The sequence below is a fragment of the Equus przewalskii genome, chromosome 21, assembly GCF_037783145.1.
Source record: "Equus przewalskii isolate Varuska chromosome 21, EquPr2, whole genome shotgun sequence".
Lineage (NCBI taxonomy): Eukaryota > Metazoa > Chordata > Mammalia > Perissodactyla > Equidae > Equus > Equus przewalskii.
Window position 1 is genome coordinate 49134658 of NC_091851.1, and position 21627 is coordinate 49156284.

Sequence of the window (21627 nt, forward strand, 5' to 3'; positions counted from 1 at the left end):
GCTCCCATTTCCCATTCGGGAGGGCCAAGGAGGCCAGCAGGGCCACTTCACCCAGGACGGAGGCCACAGACTGACTCTGGGTCTGAGCTTGAGGCCGGCGAGACAGCCAGGAAGCTCAGAAAGAGCCTGGAGCCAGAGAGGGGACAGTGCCGAGAGGCACCACCAGGAACAGGGACGGGGCCCAGAGAAACGGGCCAGGGCCACGTGGGGGCCTTCAGAGGGTGACACGCGAGCAGAGGCCAGAAGAGGGGGAGGGGCCAGGCGGTCTTGAGGAGGTGACAGGAGGGGAGAGACGGGGAGGAAGGGGCCCCCAGGGGTGCGCGGGAGCGCGGGCTCCTCCTGCAACACGGAGGCCGGAGCACGCGAGCAGAGCAGCACCTGAATGGATGGGGCACTGGGTGATGAGAAGGGTGGCCGGCCCAGACGTGTCTGCAGGCAGCTCCCACAAGACCTGCCCACGGGGTCTGAATGCCTGCTGGGCGCAAGGGCATCTCACCGTCCACCCTGGCAGTCTGCTCCCCGGACTCTGGGAATCGTGCAGGGAGCCCACCTGAAGCCCACTGTGTAGTCTGAGGAAAGTCTGAATAAATTGGAATGTTCTGGAAAGGCTCCAGCAAGCTGGGCACAGGAAGCTTGGGGAAGGGCAGCCGGGAGCCAGGCGAGGCAGGAGAGATGCCCAGCCCTCACCGTTAAACCCCAGTCGACACTCCACCCCGTGCAGGATCATCTGTGCCACTGTTCCCAACACAACTAAACCTATTTAAGGACGTGAGACACTTAAGATCGCCGGTCCCTCCCCTGCCAGACGGTTGTGAGAAGGAGCAACAGGGGGGCCAGAGGGCGGTGGACCCATGATGACCGGGCCAGGGGCAGGGTCAGGGGCTCGGCAGGAGGGGTGGGACACGGGGGCACGGGCACTGTCCCCGCAGCCGAGTCCCTGTCCAGGGAGGAGCTGAGGGAAAGTCCACAGAGAGATGGACAGAGAGACTCCTCCCACCCAGCGGTCCCCACGCCGGCCCTGCTCTGTGCAAGGACCCCAGAGCTTGGCAGGGAGCAGAGGACTTTTGAAAAACTCCGTGTCCTCGGACAGATAGAAGAAATCGTATCCGTAAAACAAAGCGATCTTAAAAATGAAATTAAAATCAAAGACCAAGAAATAAGGTTGAGGAGTCTCTTGGGAGTTAGACAAAAAGATGAGAAAACTGAGAAAACCGAGAGGACAAATCCCAGGTCCATCCGTCTAATCAGAATCCCAGGTCATCCTGCACCGGGAGCCGCCCGCAGGAGGGAAGGAGGGAGGGGTGACCCGAGAAACAGCCGTCTTTAACTGTCGGAACTGGACGACCTGCGGCCGCAGACTCAAAGCCCCTCAGAGCACCCGGCAGCCGGGCAGGGAGCAGAGGCTGCTGCTGAGGCCACGTCCCGGGAGAGCACCGGGGCCGAGTGTCAGAGGGAACAGCCACACGCCGAGAGCCGCGCCGCCCTCAGGGCCCCACGTCCAGGAGGGCGTGGAATTGGAACAATGTCAGACCTGCAGGTCTCAAAAATTTCTCCCTCGGAAAGCCAGCAGTGTCCTCCTCCAAAAGGAGGGCTGATCCAAGAGACGGGAAGCTGGGGGCCGGCATTCGGGGGGCCGGCTTGAGAGGGAGGTGCGCGGGAGAACTCCCCCAGCGCTGGTGACGGCCCCCGGAGGACACACCGGAGCAGGCTTGCAGTGCAGAAGAGAGGGGGCTCCCGCAGGATGCTGTCCAACAACGATGAGACGGGGAGGGGCTAAATCTCATCCTATCCCAGTAGAAAGCAAATAATCCACGTCCAGAGTTTAAACCGAGAAATGCTGGTGTGAGTGTGCATTTGGCAACACTGAGGTAAACCACACAGAAAAGCCACAAGAGTCGCCATGTCTGCCCCGGAGGGCGGGAGGGGGCACAGCGGCATTTTCATGTAACATTTAGGTACCATTCACGTGCTTAAATATGTGCAAGTGTTACTTTGATAAAATGCCTAAATAAAAAGTTAAATTCAATTTTAAAGATGCTGCAGCCCATGAAAAGTCTGGGGCGGGCCGGCCGCCTCACCAGCAGGGGCCCCGACTGTCTGGACCACAGGGCAGGCACCGCGGGCTCCAGTGCACCGCACTCTGTGCCCCCAGCCTCAGCCCCACCCCCGCCGTGCCCCAGGCTCCTGGGTGCCCTGCTTCCCGCGTGGTCGGACGGAAGGACACGGATTCTGGGCCTCCCCGCAATTAGTAAAATAATTACGAATAAATTGCATTCTGGCTCAAGTGCCGGGAAAAGCTACGCACTCCTTTCCCAGCAACTGGATTCGCACGCAGTATCTGCCCACAGCCACACGGCCAGCATTTGCAGAGGCAGGTCTGGGGCCCCATGAGACAATGGACTCTGCCCTCCCAGACCCACACGACCTCCACACGACCTCCACGCGACCCCGGGCCAAGTGCCTGCCAGGCTGAGCACTGGCCCCCAGCAAGAGGGGTGCTCCAGCCACCCACGGCATCCATGGAAAAGGGCAAAGAAGAGCTGGGCCAAGGCGCCTTCTGCCAGGCAGGAGCACGCTCCCCAGCCAGCCACCCCACACGGAGCAGGGGGGCCCATCAGAGGGTGGCCCGGCAGGATTTCTCAGAAAAGGCCTCCTGCCCTGGGTGAGAGGAGAGGGGCCCTTAGGGGGCCAGGTGAGCACGGGCCACCAAAGGAGGGCTCCAGACCTACCTTGGGTGGGGGCAGCCAGGAAGGAAAGCCCGGGGAAGCCAGGGGGTCCAGTCTCCCTTTTCAAAACTCTCCTGTCCCTCAGTGTGACGGGCAGGACTGCCCCCCTCCCCTCCAGCACAGGTGTCACACACACATGGTCAACGGGAAAGAAGATGGCTGGCCATGGTAGGGTGCAGGCTCCCTGGGGGCCTGGCTTCTCTGTTCCCAAACACAGGCCAGCACATCCCCCGCCACCATCCGGCCTGGACCACCACCTCCACACGGCACCGTGGTCATGAGCGGCCAGCAGGCGGCCCCAGAGAGAGCCGTTGAGTCTACTATTCAGGCTCTGAGGCTCAGGGGGCACGTCCTGGGGCAGGAGGAAGGCCCCCGAGGAAGGCCACAGCAGGCAAGCATATCCTCAGTGAAGGACAACGACCCCAGTGGCAGGGACTCACCAGGCCCCACCAGAGAGCATCGGCGTAGGTGTCAAAGTGGTCATTCTCGCCCTTCTCCGCCAAGTACACCAGGAACGAGGCCAGGATGAGGCAGAGGAAGCCGATGTACCAGGCGGTGACCAGCTCCTGGAAGGGAAGGCCACGTCACGGCCGCCTGGCCAGCATCCAGCCCACTCTGCCGCAGGAGGACCGAGGGCCCTGCTGCCCAAGGAGGCCTGCCCCCAGGTCCAGGACACCCCTCCTGAGTGCACAGAGCCCCGGCAGCCCAGGCCAGCAGCTGCCCACTGTGCAGCCCGAGCTCAAGCTCGGGGCAGGCGGGCGGCGGGCGGTAGGCAGCAGGGGGCGGGGCAGGGCAGGTGGTCTCGAGCCCGGCCCTGGGTGGTCCCCGCACCTGTGCACCTCACACTTGGGAGGACGGTGGCTGAGGATGGCCAGCACGCCCCATCTGCTCAGGTTTGGGAGAGTCCCCAGGCAGCCCTCAGGCCCAAGAATCTTGGGACTTGAGTCCCTACCTTGACCTCCCTGAGGCTGGGGGAGACCCCCGGACTGGATGCCTTCCTTCGGGGGCAGCACCTCAGCACCTCAGAGGACCAACACTTGCCCCATCCTGCCAACCAAGCCCCGGCCTCAGGGCTCAGACAGGAAGGACAGTGGGGGGGGCGCCATTTGGGCCAATAAACCCACCCACGAGAGGGGTGGCCTCACGGTACAGCCTGGCAGGGTGGGGTCTGGACCTCGTGGCGGGGGGGGGTCCCTGGAATATGGGGAGGGGCTCAGGACGGGATGCAGGACTGCAGCCTCTCCCATGGTCAGCGGCCACCTCAAGCCGTAGCCCAAGCGGGCAGGTGACTCGGGGCGTATTGATCTGAGCACGCCCACCGACCACAGAGCGAGCCAGCTCCGGGGCGGGGGAGCAACAAGGACTGGGCCACGCAGAAAAGCTGTTCTGAAAAGAGACGAGGCCGTCACATCATGGAGAGATGCCCAGAAGGAAGGGGGAGCTGGCTCCTGTCGGACCAGCCCTCCTGGGCTGCGTCCAGCCGGCCCGTCGCCCCTTCACCCCAGCGCTGGGCCTCAGGCCGTCCCCCGCCAGCTCACCTTGCTGTGGGCGTAGACCACGGAGCCCAGGAGCTTCCAGGTGCCGCCGCGCCGGTCCATGCGGATCATTCTCAGGATCTGCAGGAAGCGCAGGCTGCGGAGCGCCGACGTGGCGAAGACGTTGCCCTGGGAGCCGGCAGCCAGCACGGCGATGGAGGCGATGAGCACCATGATGTCTGCGGGACACAGCGGAGCTCGAGGCGGGGCCGGCCCCTCCGCGCCTCCATCTCTGGCTGCAGACGGGGGTGGGGGGCCCCCTGACCAGGGTTCCGGGAGGATGGATGGGTGGGCAGTGTGTGTGGCGCACCCGGCGTGGGGACAGACACTACTGTCACTCAGCCCTGCTCTGGGCGCAGGCTCCATTCAGCTTGTGTTCCCCACGGGCTCTGAGGCCAAGTGGACAGGTGGGAGGAAACTTCCCGAAAGAGTGGGTCCTGTGATCTCGCCCGGCCTCCCGGGCCAAAACGGATGCCTGCTCCTTCCCAGGGCCTGTGTCCATCGCGGCACGCCCCTCCGGCCCCCCCCACACACACACCCCCCGAGCCTCACCGATCACACAGAAGGGCTTCCGGGCAAACTTGAGCCGCCCCCTCCAGCCGCGGTACCGGCAGCAGCAGCCCGCGGCCCAAATCCTAACGAAGTACTCGACGCCAAACACCACGATGGTCACGATTTCCTGCAGGGGAGGCCTGCATCTGAGCCAGCGCCCAGCCGGGGCAGGAGTGGGGACTGGCCCGGTGTTGGTGTGGGGGTCCCATCCCGTCCTATGTGAGCTAGTGTTCGTGTGGGGATCCCATCCCGTCCTGTGTGAGTTGGTGTTGGTGTGGGGATCCCGACCTGTCCCATGTGAGCTGGTGTTGGTGTGGGGGTCCCGACCTGTCCCATGTGAGCTGGTGTTGGTGTGGGGGTCCCGACCTGTCCCATGTGAGCTGGTGTTGGTGTGGGGGTCCCGACCTGTCCCATGTGAGCTGGTGTTGGTGTGGGGGTCCCATACTGTCCTGTGTGACCTGGTGTTGGTGTGGGGGTCCCGTCCTGTGTGAGCTGGTGTTGGTGTGGGGGTCCCGACCTGTCCCGTGTGAGCTGGTGTTGGTGTGGGGGTCCCATCCTGTCCCGTGTGAGCTGGTGTTGGTGTGGGGGGTCCCATACTGTCCTGTGTGAGCTGGTGTTGGTGTGGGGGGTCCCATCCTGTCCTGTGTGAGCTGGTGCTGGTGTGGTGGGCACAGAAGGCAGAGCTGAGGGAGGATCCCAGGTAACTACAAGGAGGTGTGGGCTCCCCCAGGCCTGGGGCAGCCTCAGGACAGAGGTCAGGGTGGGCGAGGGGTGGGGCTCCCCAGGGGTACATTCTGGATTCGGGATCAGCCTCCTGGAGGGGCCACCCCTCCATTACCAACAGCAATACAGAAATTGCGCTGTGGTTGCCATGGCGCCCGCCTCTGCCACCACGGGGTTGCTGAGCTTCACAACCCTCGCCTGGCGCCCACATCTGCCGGGGACACCCCACACCTCCCCTCGGGCTCTAGAGAGAATGGGAGGTGGGAACAGGCATAGGGCATGGGGGCTGGGCCGCCAGGTGCTGTAACAACATGGGGGGGGGCCAGGCCCAGTGAGGGTGTTGGGGGAGGGGCACGTGGGGGCTGAGGATGCTGAACCGCCAGCAACGTCAGAAGGTGAGGCCGGAAGGGGCACCAGGCTAGAGCCGGACGATCAGGGCTGGTGGGTGCAAGGAGGAAGGGGGGGTCCCTGTGGGGGGCAGCCTGGCTCACAGGGGGCTGGGGCTGGGAGGGGGGCCAGGGGGCCATCCACCACATCCACCGCCTCCCCACCCCACCAGTGCACAGCGCTCACCAGGATGTAGAGCGCGCCCTCCGAGCTCTTCTCGTACTCTTTGATGGTGGAGAACACGGACAGCACGAGGCAGGAGAAGACCAGCAGGAACCTGGAGGACAGAGGAGAAGATGCAGGACACTGGGAGCCGGGCCCAGGGCTGCGTCTGCGGAAGCAGAGCCTCATGCCCTCCACCAGGGCAGAGCAGAGGGCACAGGCCGGCAGCCGCCCCCCAGGGCTCTGCGTGACGCCTGGGGCCGCCCAATGCCCTCCAGGACACCCACCCCCAATCTCGCCTGCCAGGCTCGTGCTTTGAGGAAGTGCCCCAAACTCTCAGAGTAAAGACGGTGCAGAGCCAGCCTCCTGGACGCTGCGAGAACAAGAAATGAGCCAACTCCAGGGAAGGTGACCAATGGACATTCTCTCCTTCTAGGTACAGAGGCAGAAACCTTCCCCTCTCCCACTCAGCATCGGCCCAGCACCTCACCCCCCGGACCTGCGTCTGCTGGCCACACTGTGCAGCTGCCCAGAGGGCCCCAGCAGTGCCCAGCTAATGGTAACTGGGAGCCACTGTGCAGCCAGCGTGGACGCTAAGGCCCCATCCGACCCACCAGCCAGAGGGTCGGGCCAAGGCAAACATGGTGGGGGTGGGGTCTCCAGAAGCAGAGCCCCTGATGGCTGAGGACAGGGGTCCGGGGCTCCTGAGAAGCATAAAGCACGTGGTGTGAGGAAGCTGGATGGGGCCCCACACCACGCCCCTCCTGTGTGTCATCACCGCCCTGGACACCCCATCGCCCCAGCTCCACCAGCCCCAGGAGTCGAGACCACCAGCCTCCCCATTGAGGGGGCTGAGACACATCAGGGCCAACGCTGCGTGGTCCGACCGGAGCCCGGCCTGTGCTGCAGCACAGGAGCCCAGGCTGCACCTAGAGCACCTGGCACCAGGGACTCCGAGCCTCGGCCGGACCCAGGGCAAGTCCAGCTGCCCGGCCCCATACACGCCGAAGAGGCCCAGAAACACGGCCACAAACACCCAGACCCTCCCCACGGGTGACCCGGCCCCTCCCAGGAGCGAGGCCCGTCTCCCAAGCTGCTCCCAGCTCCTGAGCAGAGGTGCTGACGGCAGATACAAAGGCGCACAGTGCCTGCTGGCACAGACAAAGTGCACGCACAGAAACGGTCACATTTCAAAACCACAATTAATTTCCTTTGCTCATTAGCCAATTTATTCAATTAACTGAGCCCTGGGGAAAAAAAAAGTCCAGATATCTCATATGCCTTGTATTCATAATTCCCTCCTGGGGTATTTTCTCCTGACTCAGTGGGGAAGAGCGTCTGCACACAGTGGGTCTGCAGGGACGGAGCTCCCGGAGACTCCAGGGTTGCGGGCAGGACCCTAGGGGCTTGGGCTGTGGGAGAGACTGAAACCATCACCCATCGCAGGGGGCACCCAGACCCAGCTTGGCTCAGCGGGTGATGCAGGGAGCCCAGGGGAGACACAGAATCCAGTGGGCTCCCCTGAGGAGGTGTCCACAGGGACCAGTCCTGCAAGGTGAAGAGCAGTTGGCAAGACAGCGGACAAGACAGGAGAAGGCAGAGCAAGTCGGGTGGCCCAGAGGGAGAGAGGATGGCTCGTCCCAGGACTGTAGAGGGCAAGTCTGAGCCGACCAGAGAACGGGTCATCCTCACGTTAGGGAGACTCTGAGTGCGCTGCACCCACGAAGGCCAGCTCCTCATGCAGTTTAAAAACTTCCTCTAAAGTAAAAAAGAGAAGGCCCAGGTCCCAAGGTGACCACCTCTAGCCCTGCTTCCTGAGGGCAGCTCTGCCCGGCATCTCGGAACATTCCGGAATGGCCTGGCCATGCTGTACGGATGTGCAGCCCTTCCCAGCAGGCAGCGACTGGACATCCATCCATGCCAGCAATTCAGGAGGAGACAAACCCACAGCCGGCCCCTGGGAACGTTCCCGCTCAGCGGGCAGAGGGGAGCAGACTCAAAGAAGCTGCCCTGGGTGCCAACCCTCCCCAGCAGCCTCACCTCAGAAAGTGCCAGCAACCGCGCCACGCTTGTTTTTGAAGTTTTGGGAAGAGAAGGCCACAGATGGCACCGGGAAGTGGGGGCGCAGGGGGGCAACAGGCCGGACACTGGAAAAGAGGCTCAGCACAGCCCCCAGGCAAGGAGGAAGACGAATGAGAGAGGGGTCACCGCGCGTGGCTCCCTGTCACGACCAGCGCAAGGACAGACTCACAGGTGAGAGGGCACCCACACGCCAGCCACACATACTCCAGGCCCAGGGACGGTGCCTGACACAGCAGGAGAGAGATGCCCCCAGACTGTGGCTAATTCCCTCCATGCCTCGGCCACTCCAACAGCTGGACACCAGAGCAGACACATCCACTCCTGGCCACTTCCTGTCTGCGGGCACCTCGGTGACCTGCGACCACCCTGCCCAGTGCACAGTGGCATCCCGGCCCCCCAAGACATCCGATGCTCATGTCCATCTCAGAGATGGGGAAACTGAGGCTCGGCAAGGCTGGTAGGGGCTCTGCTCTGGCCTCACAGCATCCTTGGCAACGGAGGACACTTCACTGGGGCCCAGACCCAGGGAGCCAGGGCAGGGGGCTAGCTCAGACCTGAGGTGCCACCCTCCCCCAGGACGACAGGGGATAATCCCCTGCAGCCCCACAGCCCATGGCGGGGTCACCGGCTACACTCATGCCGGGACCCTGGGCAGACCTGGAGCTTCCTGCAGTCGCTCGAGCACGTGAGTGTGGCAGGGGCTCCCACCTTCCTTCCTGCAGGCCTTCGTGCCTCAGTGGTCCCCAGCATCCTAGCTTCTGTCTCCTGAACAGACTCGGGTGCTGACAGCTGTGAACTAGAAGAAACCTCTCCTCCCCTTCGGGAGAGGCACTGGGGACATGTGCGTGGGGACCACCAGAGCACCACCGTGGGCCCTGTGCGGCGCCCTGAGCACTTAGAGTGCTGACTCCCCCAGGGCCCAAGGATGCGGGTGGCTCGTGAGGAGAAACTCAGCCTGGAAATCGTTGCTCCACTCGCCCGGGTCGGCTGGGTCTGCTTCCTCCCGAGAGGGGACACCTGAGGAGCTCCACCCGCCCCACAGGCCAGAGCCCTGTCCCTCAGCTGAAAGCCTCGGCTGAACGCCCAGCACCACCCCCGCCATGTCTCTCCAACACCAGGCCAAGGTCCCGGGGCCCTGAGGGCTGCTCTGGTGCCCCGCAGCCTGGGCACCATCCAGGCTGCAAGGAAAGAAAGGAGGAACGATGAAGGCACCTCTGCTGGAGGGGGTGGTTTTCCTGCAGCCCAGGGCTGATTATGATAATGAATTCAGCATCACACGCTTCCCCCGGTTACCAAGGAGATAAGATGCACCTCCAGCAGCTGGTCCCCAGCCCCAGATTCCAGGGCCAGGATGGGCTGAGGGGAAGGGACCTCAGCCAGCGTTCACCTGAACGTGGGGAAACAGGCCACCTGGAGAGTGAGCACCAGCCAGAACCACCCACGCCCCCAGCAGACACCAGGCTCCGAGCCTACCAGAGCACCCAGCTCACAAGTGTCCTTAGGGGGGTTGACCCCTCACACCAGGACCCACAGCAAACAGAGCGTCTTCAGCCAGCAGCAGGAGAGACAACAGCCAGATGTCAGGAGGGACTTCCGAGCCGCAGCTTGAGCTCCAAGCAGAAGCAGGACCCCTCTTTTGAAACAGGCAGAGGCACAGGAGGCTCTCAAGGGGACTCTGATGTACAGAGAGACAGGGCAGGGAGGGGGCCCAGGGCAGGCGGGAGGCGATGGGAGGGACCGAGGGTGGTGGAGGCACAGGCACTGGCCAGAGGAGCTCCCACTCAAGGGGTGACGACACCCCTCACGGTGGGCAGCCCACAGCCACACGGCGGGTCCCGGGATGCACGCGTGCCCCTGCAGGTGTGTGCATGGGTGTGCACCTGCCTGCTCCCCGCTCTTTGGAAGGGTGTTCCCACCTCCAAGGAGGGGCCCCTCTGCTTCGTCTCTCCCCCCGCACCCCTCCGCCATCTGACTGCAGGAATATTTCTTTTCTGGAGAAACATCGATGACGCTGCCGCCTCGTTCCCCACTTGTCTTTGCTGGTGGGGGGCTACAGGGAGGGCTCCAGGGCACAGGCGGGGACAGAGCCCCACGCAGTCGATCAAGGCCCAGACTCCCTCGCTGCCTCCGAAGGCTGACTCAGGAGATGCCTGGGTTATTAATCCCGTTTTGCATATTTAATGAAATGAACATTGAACAAGCGAATGGCGGGGGCGGGGAAGACAAGTCGTGCCCTCAGCGCCTCGCGTGCTCAGCCCCAGCCCCGCGGCTGCTCTCAGGGAGAGCAGGGAGGCGGGGGGAGCGTGTCTACCACGTGCCAGGTCCCCGACGACCCTCAAGGCAGGAAGATGCTCTCGCCCACTGTACAGATGGGAAGGCGGAGGCCCTGGCTGAGCACCCCCTTCCACGGAGGGGTCCCGGGCATCCCCCGCAGAAACCCCCTCTCCCGAGAGTAACATCCCTTGCAATAAGCCTGGGCCTCCCTGGGGGCCAGGGGGACCTGGGGGAGCCCAGCGGGGCCAGGGGTGGGTGAGCAGTCAGCGTGAGGCCAAAGCAGGTCCCTCTGGTCCAGACCCGCGCCAGGGCTCCCCCGGGAACCACCCACCCGCCTCGTCCATTAGGACTGCGCTGGCACTGCAGCCTGGAATTTAATTTCTCCCCTAATAAACTGCTCTGCCTCCAGCACCCACTGCCACTTCCAATGTCTGGGTGCGACGGAAAGGCCGGGCAGCTGACGGCGGCTCCAGGCGCAAACCAGACGTGAGAAATCCCTGCACCATCTGCCAGGGGCCAAGGGGGCAGGAGGAGGCTGCCCCCGTGGGACGGCTGCTCGCAGATCCCTCTCCTGAAGCCGAGCGGCCCACCCCCAGCGCCCCCTCGTCAGCCGGGCCCCTGGCTGAGCCCGCGCATCGGAGAATGACAGGTGCTCGGCAGCACCCCCTGAGGCGAGGGCCACAGGGTGAGGGCACTCAGGATGCACCTCGACAGCAAGTGCTCAGTGAAGGCCACAGCTCAGGCTGCCCCAGACCCCCAGAAGGCCCAGCTCCTGACTCGGCATTCGAGGCCTCCACAAACAGCCTTGGCCTGGACCCCACTCTGGCCACCTCCACCAGCTGACCCTGATGGCCACTCCACACCCACAGCCTTTTCACACCAACCCCACCCGGTCCAGCCCACCCTCTCCCAACACCCAGGGCAGATGGTGCTCTCAGGGGACTCCTCAATGCCCCCCGCTGGCCAGTGACCCTGGGGTGGCCAGTGTCCCTCCGAAGCCTTGGCCCTGGGCTCTCTTCAGGGCAGGGGGGATGTAGACATCAAGGGTCCTACTGTCCCTGGCCGTCGCTCCCTAACAATTCACCCATCAGAAGGCCCAGGGTCACAGGGACCCCCAGCTCCCGCTTTGCCTGCTGCAAACCTCAGCCCCCCAGAAAGAGCAGTCATCCGAGGTGATGCTCCGGGAGCTGCGGGCTGTGGGGAGGAGCTGTCCCCACGGGATCGAGGCTGGCAGGACTCCAGGCCTTGGCAGGAAACCTGCTGGCTCAGCACATGAGAAAGCCGTTTCCCCAGACGCCGCCCACTCGATCCGGGAGACGTGGCTCTCCACGTCACCTGTCCCCAAACGGACCCCAGCACAGGACCTGGGTGCCCTACTCCAGCCACATCCCAGGGCAGCACCTGTGACACCTGTCCCTACCACGCCCACACCGGGCGCCACCTCTGCCCTCCTGGGTGTCCTCCGCCTCCTACCCACATCTTTCACACAGACGACGGCAACCGCCCAGGCTCAAGGCCCCCGCAAGGCGATCCTCCTGGGTGTCCTTCTCTCTGCTAAGACTTGATCTCAGCTCTTCCATCCCAGGTGCCCCGACTGTGCTCCACTCCAGCCACCTCTGACCGCCTCACCACAATGACCACAGGGAGAGCACCCACTCCCCTCCTGCCTGTTCTCAGCCTCCCCAAGCCAGCTCTCTGCCCCAGGGCCTTGACACAGCCTCCTCTTGCTGCCTGGAAGTCTCCTTTCCCGCATGTCCATCTCAGGGCCACCGCCTCCTTGTCCTCCAGGTTTCATTTTCAATGTCACCTTCTCTGAGAGTCTGCCTGGCCCCAACTCCCTCCAGTTTACTCTGCTGGGGCTCCTGTTCCTCCCAGGGCTGGGGTCCTCTGAGCAGGGCCCACTCGCTCTCCTTGCCCACTCTGTTCACCTGGCCCCCCAAGTACACAGCCAGAACCCGCAAACGGGGTGGCCCACGTGTCCTGATGGGTGATGATCAAGACTGCCCTCACTGAGGTCTGATCCAGCTCCAGAGCAAGACTCGACAGCACAGCCTGCCCTGCTTCCAAACACTGCCAGATGGGCCAGAGCAAGGGGTCAAGAAGGGGCCCTGGACAGGAGACCTGTGTCCTGGGGGGACCCAGAGGGCATCCAGAGGCACAACGTGGGTCCTGAGAGCAGGAGGAGCATGGCCACCCAGGGGCCTGCCACATGTGAGCCCACGATGGGGCGAACAAAGCTCATTAAAAACAGGGCCACACTCCATGAGAAATGACAGCATGCATCCAAACAGAGGCTCGTGCATGAGTGTCCACAGCAGCGCCATGCACAGCAGCCTCGAGGTGGAGACAGCCCAGTCTCGTCAGCAGACGATGGGTAGATAACCAGGCCCATCCACACGGTGGAATATCATTCAGCCTTAAAAAGGAGTGTACACTGAGTCACGTGACAACCTGCACGAATCTTAACAACACGACACTCAGAAAAAGAACCCAAACACAAAAGCCCACGTACTGCGTGATCCCACTTACGTGAAATGTCCAGAACCTGCAAACCTGCCCCAGGGGCTGGCGGAGGGGAAACAGGGGCTGACAGGGCTCGGATGACAGAAAAGCTTTGACTGGGGCTGGCATGGAGGCACAGTGGTTAAGTTCATGCGCTCCACTTTGGCAGCCCAGGGTTCACGGGTTCGGATCCCAGGCATGGACCTACACATGGTTCACAAGCCATGCTGTGGTGGCATCACACATACAAAACAGAGGAAGACTGTAACAGACGTTAGCTCGGGGCGAATCTTCCTCCCCACCAAAAAAAAGCTTTGAAACTAGAGAGAGCCAGTGGTCACCCCTCATTGTGAACACACCAAACATCACTGACGCATTCACTGTAAAATAACTAACTGCGTGTTCTGTGAGTTTCACCTCAATTAAAGAAAAGAAACAAAGCCAGTTGTCGAGGTCTGAAGCGGCGGCTAAACCCCCTGATCTGCCCATCCATTGGCAGCTCTGTGCCGGGCAGTGCCCTCCCCAGCTGTGCCTCAGTTTCCTTCTGTGACAGGACAGATTTGGGTGGGAGAGCCAAACGCCCACACACACACTGTTCCCTCCAGACGTCCCAGCCCTGCTGGAAACCCATCCCCGTCACCAGAGGAAGGACACCTGCTCCAAGGCCGGGGGCAGCGCAGAACGGGCCCCAACCTCGTCCTGTGAAGCTTGAACATCCACACACGTGTTTGCACCCACAGGGAGGGCAGAGACTCGCTCCTGATTTAGTGAGCTGGGGGGCTCCTCTTCCAGAATGTGTTTTCTTCCATGGTTGACACTGGGCCCTGTCTTGTGAGCCTCTGTCTCCCCCCAGCCCCGGCTGACTCTGGGCGCCCCGGGCCTGCCCATCCCAAGCTCCCCGGCCACATGTGCCCCCAACTGCAGCACCTCTGAGTCCTTTGAGCGCCCCTGTGCCCGAGGAGCTGGCCTGAGTCACAGCTGACTCCTGTCCTTGTGGGTCTCACATCCCCCACCTGCTGCGCCCTCGGCTGCGGCCCGTGGAAGCCCACGCGGTCTTGGGAGGTGGAGGGGTGGCGCTGCTGTGGGCACGGGCTCTGGGATCAGGACGTGGGGAGCACAGCCTGTGATTCGCTGAGCAGACGTCAGCTGTAGAGAAGGCGGTCTTCTCTCCCTCAACCAGGGGCTCAGCTTGGATCACATTCTCCCCCCGTGGCATTCCTCGTCCCCTTCGTGGGCACAGGAGCCCCATCACAGGGGCTGAGGGCACCCCAACAATGGCTCTCCTGACCCAGGGCCCCTCGCAGACCCTCCTCCCGACCCTGCTGCCTCCCGATGCCAGTCTCCCCCAGACTCTTTCTGCAGACCCTCCACCCGGCTCTCAGGCTGGCCCACCCCCTGCTCCCATCACTCAACACTCTGGCAGACTGGTCCCTCAAAACCGTCACTAGGGAGTGTTCTCTCAGCCTCCAGTAGCACACCTCCAGTGACAGAGGGCTCACCCACAGGCAGGACCTCGATTCAACACGCCCTCTCCCGGGCCGGCCCTGGTCCTGACCCCTGGGGTGGCCACCAGGCGTGTGCTCGCTCAGGTCCCTTCTCCAGGCCAGCACCCATGGCCGTTATCTCCTCCCCAAGCCACTGAGACCAGGAGGGCACAGGGTGAGGGCGACCCAGAGACAGGGCCTCCTTGTCTCCTGGCCCAGGGAGCACTGGGAGCCCCTACGAGCAGACAAAGCCCAGCGCTCACCACAGGCAGGCACATCTAATTCCACGAGGAAATCCCACAACACACCATTAACACAAAAAGGATTAGAGTCTGAATCCTATCTTGTCTAAGAAATGCAAAGATGGGCACAGGGGCTTGAAAATAAACCAGGAAAGACAAATGTGCTTCCTATGCTTTTCAGCACCTTCCCAATTTCCTACGATGGACATGTACTATTTTTGTAATCAGAAAAGATAGCACACCATAACCAAGTGTTATGAGGCCCCCTCGCTCAGACAGCGCAGCGCTGTCTGCCCACTGTCTGGGTCAGAACACTTGATTTCCATCCACATGATATTAATTCAGCTCTGGGATAATTAAACGGCACATGTGGGAGAGGACCATCTTGGAAACGCTGGCAAGAATGCTAACTGGGGAGGAAAGAATCCGGCAAGCACTGAGATGGAAGCAAGTGGCAGGCAGGAGTGGTGTTGCTCTTGTGTCTCCGCCCCACCCCCCCAAGCCCGGCACCTTCCCCAGCGTCAGCCAGTGGTGGGCCAAGCCCCCCACGCTCCATGGGCCTGGCCTGACGGGCTCACAGTCAGCACCACGGCCAGCGCCCCTGCCCCGGGGCCCCTGCCCACCCAGGGAAACCCAGCTGGCCGGCCTCCCACCCGGTGCTGGGGGAAGCTGGGAAATGCTCTGCCTCCCGTGCTGCCACGGGGTGAAACCCAGCGGGCCCTGCCCTCCTGCTGGAACACACCAACCGGTGCTGCCAGCACAGCCCTCACCGAGGCTCCATCTCTGGGAGGGAACAAACTTCCAAACCCCCACGGACCCAGCAGGTTCCTGTGGTGACCTGTCCACCGATGGGCCCGGGCAGGACCCTGCCCAGGAAGCAGAGCCGACCAGCCCAGCTCTCGCCTGGCTCCTCTCACTTCCACACCCCTTCTGGTGAACGGGCTTCTGTGCTTCCAGAAGCTTTTCAACACCTCCCCCAAAACCTGAGATCCCAAAGTTGGTCTTTTCCTCCTACGAACCTTCCAACACTTTTTCCAAGCCCAAATGGGAAAGCAAACTCAAAAGTTCTAAGCTCTCTAGTTAGGTCAAGACCGAGGCTCCATGAGGAGAAGGAGCAGGCCGGACGGGACGGGGAGGCGGGACAGGCCTGGGCAGGGGACAGCCGCACTCTGCAGACAGCCAGGAACAATCTAGAAGGACTCTCCCCGCCGGCCAGGCTCACTCGGCACCGTACACCCACTGGGAGCGGCCACCTGCCGCCGTCACAGATGATAAAGGATCTCTGGAGACACCGCGTTTCCAACGACTCCATTTAAGACTTTCTGGAACAAACGCTGTTTGGTACATTTACAAAATTATTCCGAGAAATCCAAAAACATCAAAGACCTAATTTTACTCCAGCCAGGTAACTAGTAGAGACCAGCGCACTCCACTCGGGAGCACGTCCTGGAGACGAAGGTCAGACTCAGGGCCGGCCGCCTGGAACACACCCACCCTCCCACTTCCCCAAGTGGAGTGGCCACAGCCCCCAACCATCACGGCCTCTCAAGGAGCTGCCAGAAAAGGAGGGTCCTGCTCGCCCGGCATCCCCTCCTTTTGGCCAGCCCCAGCTGCTCTGGGCAGTGGAACCGAGGCTCTGGGCAGCTGGCGGCCGGAGAGAAGCCAGGGCCTCATAGGCAGGTTACCTCCCCCAGCCTGCGGTCTCCTCGCTGCACACGTGGAGAAGGCCGTGGCTCCTGCAGCTCAGAGCCTGCGGGCCCAAATCCTGGCGGCCCTGACCAGCACGTGGCCTTGGGTCCATTACTGTGCCCCTCGCCTCAGCATCTGGGCAGGATGACGACAGGCGTGTGAAGCGCCTGAGGAATCTTGCCGCCATCCCTGCTTTCGCTCGACGTGCATTGTCCCAGAGACGGGGCACTTGCACCTGTTCTCTCAGGAACACACGTCCAAGGGTTAGGAAACCCCCTTGGAGAGACCTCCCCACACACACTGTGACCGAATCCCACCCCCACGAGAGCCCAGGCCTGCTTTACAGGCGGGAAGCATTACCTTCGACACTGTGACCCCGCATGGGACCTGCGTCCCTGCCTTTCCTGGCACTCCCTCTGCTTTCCCACTGGGAAAGGGGCCACCCAGCCAGTGAGGGGGCTCAGCAGGGCTGGTGAGGGCTGCTTTAGAAACAAGAGGCTCCTTAATCAGCATTCAGATCTGCAGGCTGTGCTCCTCGGTGTGACCACCAGGAGGGGCCCCTCCTTGCCCACAACAAGGCCCCAGCCCCCTCCCCACGGCTCCTGGCACCAAGCAAGCCTTGCACGCCCAGCGAGCCGACTCTTTGAATGGGTTGCAGAGAAAACTACACAAACTAAGGCAAATCATTTTAGAAGCACCTTATTCCTCTGGACACGCAGACCCTACAGCTCCCACAGTGAGGCCTTGGGTCCAGCAGAGCGTCTGGAATGCAGGTCCCAGTGCATCCAGAGCGCTTCCATCCAGGGGCACCAGGACCCTCAAGGGCTTCAGCCCTATATCCTTCTGGGTGAATTAAAAGCAGGGTCCCTCCCAGCTTCAAACAGAAACTCCACCCTCCCTCTGCCTAACTCCAGACCAGCCCGTTTGCTGAACAGCCTTCGGTGATCTCCCCTCCAACCCTGGGGCCATGGCTATCTTAATTCACATGAGGAACAGAGGCTCTAGAAACAGTCATTTCTGCCATTGATCCTCTCCTGCGTGCACCCACCTAGCCGAGAACAAGTTCAGGACCACAAACTCGTTCTGCGGGTTCGTTCTGCGGGTTCGCTGCTCTGCCACCAGCCCCTGCAGAGAGCATGTCAGCACAGAGCGGCACTGAGCCGAAGGGAAGGCTGGGCACTGGAGTGGGCCGGGGCAGGGCAAACCTGAGGCACGTCCAAACCACTGCTGCTTCCTCAAAACCCTCTCCACAGCACGAAGACGACGTTCTCTGGGGACAACCTTGAGGCTGCACGTTCCTCTTCCTCCTGCCTCAGATCCTACTAAGCTACTCTGGCTTTGTCGGGCGGGTTGGACAGGTGCCACGCAGCCATCACAGGAAGGCGCACTTCCTCCTCGGGCGCCAGCCGGGGCCTCGCCACACACGAGGTGCTGTTATGAGAGGCTGTGGGAACTGTCAGCAAAGCGTTGTCAGAAAGCACAGCGGACCTCCCACCTTGCAGGAGAGAGCAGCCGTGCTTGGCCAGAGTCTCCCATGCTCCGGGGTCCCGCATCTGAGGGTGAGCTCGACCCCGAGGCCCACATGGAGCTAAGTCACCAGAGGACTTAGACCAGAAGAGTGGAGGGCTCATCAGGACGCAGGCTGTGTGCAAACCTGGTGTCCCTGGGGGGGTTCTGTACGGTCTAGGGGTCCATTGGTACAATCTGCCTGCAATGGTGTTTTTCAAGCCAAAACTGGTCTTGTCTCCGTGCTGGTGGCCTCAGGATACCGGGAACGGGTGTCATTCAGACGTGAACATCTCCCAGGACCCGGGCAGCTGCAGAGCGAGCTCTCTTTAGGGAGACGGCCAACATTCTGGATAAACACAAAGCGCGAGTCTGAAGCGTCAGACCAGGGCCTCATGCTGAAACGCGCGGCCTCACTAACTGCAGCCCCAGACCTCCTCACCAGGCCCAGCCACTGTCCGAGGGGGGTGAGAACTTGCCAAGGTCGGGCTGAGGGGTAGATGGCCAAGGGTGTTGCCCAGGACAAGCTGACCTTCATCCACCTGGCCCTCCACTCTCCATTCAGGACGAGGTCTTTCCCTCTGCTGACCCACAGTCATGGGGACATAACAACGACGGCTACAAGCTTCGTGGACGTCACAGGCACGAAGCACCGTGTGCATGATTCACAGGAGGTAGGCACAGAGCAGTCAACCCACGTCACAGACAAGGAGATGGGCATCGGGCTGCCCCAAGAGCCCGCAGTGCCCACCACTCACTGTCTGTCCCAAACGTGCCCCCTGAACTGTCTTCATGGGTCATAAACTCACACCACATGCAGCGAACCATTCAAGGAACACACCTAACGAGGGTGGAATCACGGCCGCACGGCCTCAGTGGGGCAGCCAGGCGATGTCGGCTAGCAACACACCGCGATCTCCACCGAGGACGGAGCCCACCTCTAGACTCGCCAATATTTAAAATGACCCACCTGCCAGGAAACTCCGGCAGCACTGTTGGTAATAACAAGAAATGGGACACACACCAACTTCCCTCATAAGCGTTGCCTCTCGAAGGGACAGCAGCCTCCAGCCCAGGGCCACCTGCGGTCCTGAGACTTTCACAGCCGGAGCCACCCACTCAACCTCACATGGACGCTCTGGGGGCCCAGAATATGAGCTGCATGTCTGACCCCTCCTTCTGCACGAAGTTTGCATCCTCCGCATGGTCTCCACCTCCCCAAACCCCACACCCTGTGGTCAGGCCTCCACGCGATGCACCCAGGGGCTCTCAGCACTCTGGACCCCACTCCTTCTGCAGGGCGTCGGGAATGCCAAGCCCTGGAGAGGGGAGACCAGCCCGGCAGCTCTAACCAGCAGGGATGTGGCATATCATGCTGCCTGTTGCGATGCACAGATGTGCTGGGCCTGCAGGGCAGACAGGCAGGTGCGCAGAGACTAGCAACCTGCGGGACGAAGAAAAACTGGGAAAACCTCAACCCACCCCTGGACGCAGCCTAAGTGTCCGGCTTCTTCAGAAACATTCCAGGGCGTGAGCATGTTCAGAACTGGAGTGGGGCCTCCCACTGTGAGGTGGGCTCCGAGGACCCTCACGCACAGCAGCACTCACGTCGAAGGCCCTGCAGGCCCAGCCAGCAGAGCCCAGTCCTCCTGACGTTCCGTCGAGACCAGGCTGAGTATCTGACTTGTACCAATTTCTATTTTTCTTCTTAGTGTTTCTTTTTCCTTTCTTTTTGCCTTCTTCTCCGCAAAGCCCCCCAGTACATGGCTGCATATTTTAGTTGTAGGTCCTTCTAGTTGTAGCATGTGGGCCGCTGCCTCAGCGTGGCCTGATGAGCGATGCCATGTCTGTGCCCAGGACCCAAACTGGTGAAACCCTGGGCCGCCAAAGCAGAGCGCGCAAATTTAACCACTCGGCCCCGGGGCCAGCCCTGACTTGTACCGATTTCTAATAGGACCGAGGTGTCCCCTGCTGCAGTCCGTGAACCTGTCAGGGCCAAGCATGCCCCCCACCACCCCTCCCCCCGCTACCTAGACACAGAGTGTCCGTGCAGATTTACTCCACAGTGTAACGAGACAGAGTGATTAAGAAGGAGCTCGTTGTCACAGAGTAATTTCACTTTAAGTTGTCTGGTGGGGGTGAGAAGTCCTGCCCGGAGGCCTGAGGATAAGTCTGATGAGCCCGTGTTTCCCTGGAAACCACAGCCCCCCCCACCCCTGGCCTTTTTACCTTTTGTGAAATTTCTGTAAGATTTCCCACCTCTTCAATCAGAGAACATCCTCCTCAGGACTGTCGGGAGGTCCAGGGCTTAGAAGAAGTGGAGAATATGGCCATTCAGACCCCAGCCTCCCCGGAAACCTCCAGAGATGGGACTGCGGGCACTTCCCCCAGCCGCACTTGCCCCTCAAAGGCAGGCAGGCCAGGGCGGAGAGAGGGGGCGGCAGCCGGCCTGCGGGTGACTGAAAGCATGACCCCACCTGGGTTATCTGAGGCCACAGGGACTGTAGCAGGGCCCTAAGGCCCTGGACCCCAGCCCCCTGCTGTGAAACAGGAAACAAGGCCGGGCTGCAGCCCCAGCCACAAGCCCCAGAACATTGAGGTCTCTGAAGGCGCACTGGATGCTGCCCGAGGACCGAGGGCTGGCTGGCCCAGCCGGAGGGAAAACAACTCACAAAGCGAGGCTGTCAGCAGGCCCTGCCACCCACCCCCACCCCACCCCCACCTCACGGCATTTTCAGTCAGGCCTCTTCCAAACGCAGCCTCATCCTGGCAACTCAGAGCAGCTCTCAGACGCTGGAGAGGTCAAGCAGCTGCACCCCCAGCCTCCACAGAGACCCCGTTCTGGCTGGAGAGGACAACTCTGGAGCTCACTCAACCCCACCAGCGAAAACAAGGCAACACGAGCCTCTCACCGGCTCAAGCGGGAAACACGGAGACCAGCACACAGCAGGTGCATGCTAAGTGCACTTCCCTTTCCCACTCCTGCCTTGAGCAGCAGAGATCACGCAGAAGAGACGTCCCCGTGATGGAGTAACTCTGGCTCCCATCCAACACAGGGGTGGGCTGACACCTCTCACCCAGGCTCTCAAAGGACTCCCCCCACAGGCTTCCCTGAGGCAGACAAGCAACCCCACCAGCCCCCTTTGCCCAGACACATCCCTGCAATGGCGGTTTGGGGTCTTTTCTGCGGCTCACACCCCCTCTGAGAATCTCGTGGAAACTCTAGACCTCGTACCTAGAAAATCCTCTCATGCACAGAGACTTCTGCTCTAGGGTCACACAGACCTCTGAACCCTGAGCCCTGCCCGAGCTGTGAGGGTAGGCAGCGGTGGGGAGTGTCTACACAGCTGCCTGCGGCTCAGCTGCACTCCTTCCTCACCCCACTCGGCCCAGCTCCTCGCCACAGGGCCCCACCCACTGCTGACAGCACCGGTGGGAGCCGTCCAAACTCAGCCTGCCCACCCAGAAACCCATCCAGGCCCCAGGCGGCTCCTCCCTGGGTCCACGCACCACCCGGAGCCGCCCGCCCAGCCTGGGTGAGCAGCCACGCAGAGTGTGGTCTGCCCACCAGGGCTGCTCTCCATCCACCTGCGGGCAAAAGAAGGGACCCTCCCAGCTCAGGGTTGGGAGGAGCGGGTCCGAGCTGTTTCTGCCCAGGCGGGCCCACATCTCGGCTGGTCTCAGATCCCTCCTGACTCAGGGAAGCCCCCTGTCTCCAGAAGTGCTTCTGGAGCCGCTCACAGGCGGAGGGGGTGATGGCCAT

General features: G+C 62.0%; 1 protein-coding gene across 12 annotated transcripts in view; it reads right to left on the reverse strand.

Annotated features, from left to right (window-relative positions):
- Positions 1–21627, reverse strand: part of KCNQ2 (potassium voltage-gated channel subfamily Q member 2) — a 65901-nt gene that overhangs the window by 40970 nt on the left and 3304 nt on the right. For all 12 annotated transcript variants that reach the window (XM_070587786.1, XM_070587789.1, XM_070587788.1 and 9 more), the window contains exons 2-5: positions 6110–6200; positions 4814–4940; positions 4265–4440; positions 3167–3292 (exon numbers count right to left, since the gene is read on the reverse strand). In XM_070587786.1, the coding sequence (XP_070443887.1) occupies positions 3167–3292; positions 4265–4440; positions 4814–4940; positions 6110–6200 (520 nt within the window). The remainder of the gene's footprint in view (positions 1–3166; positions 3293–4264; positions 4441–4813; positions 4941–6109; positions 6201–21627) is intronic.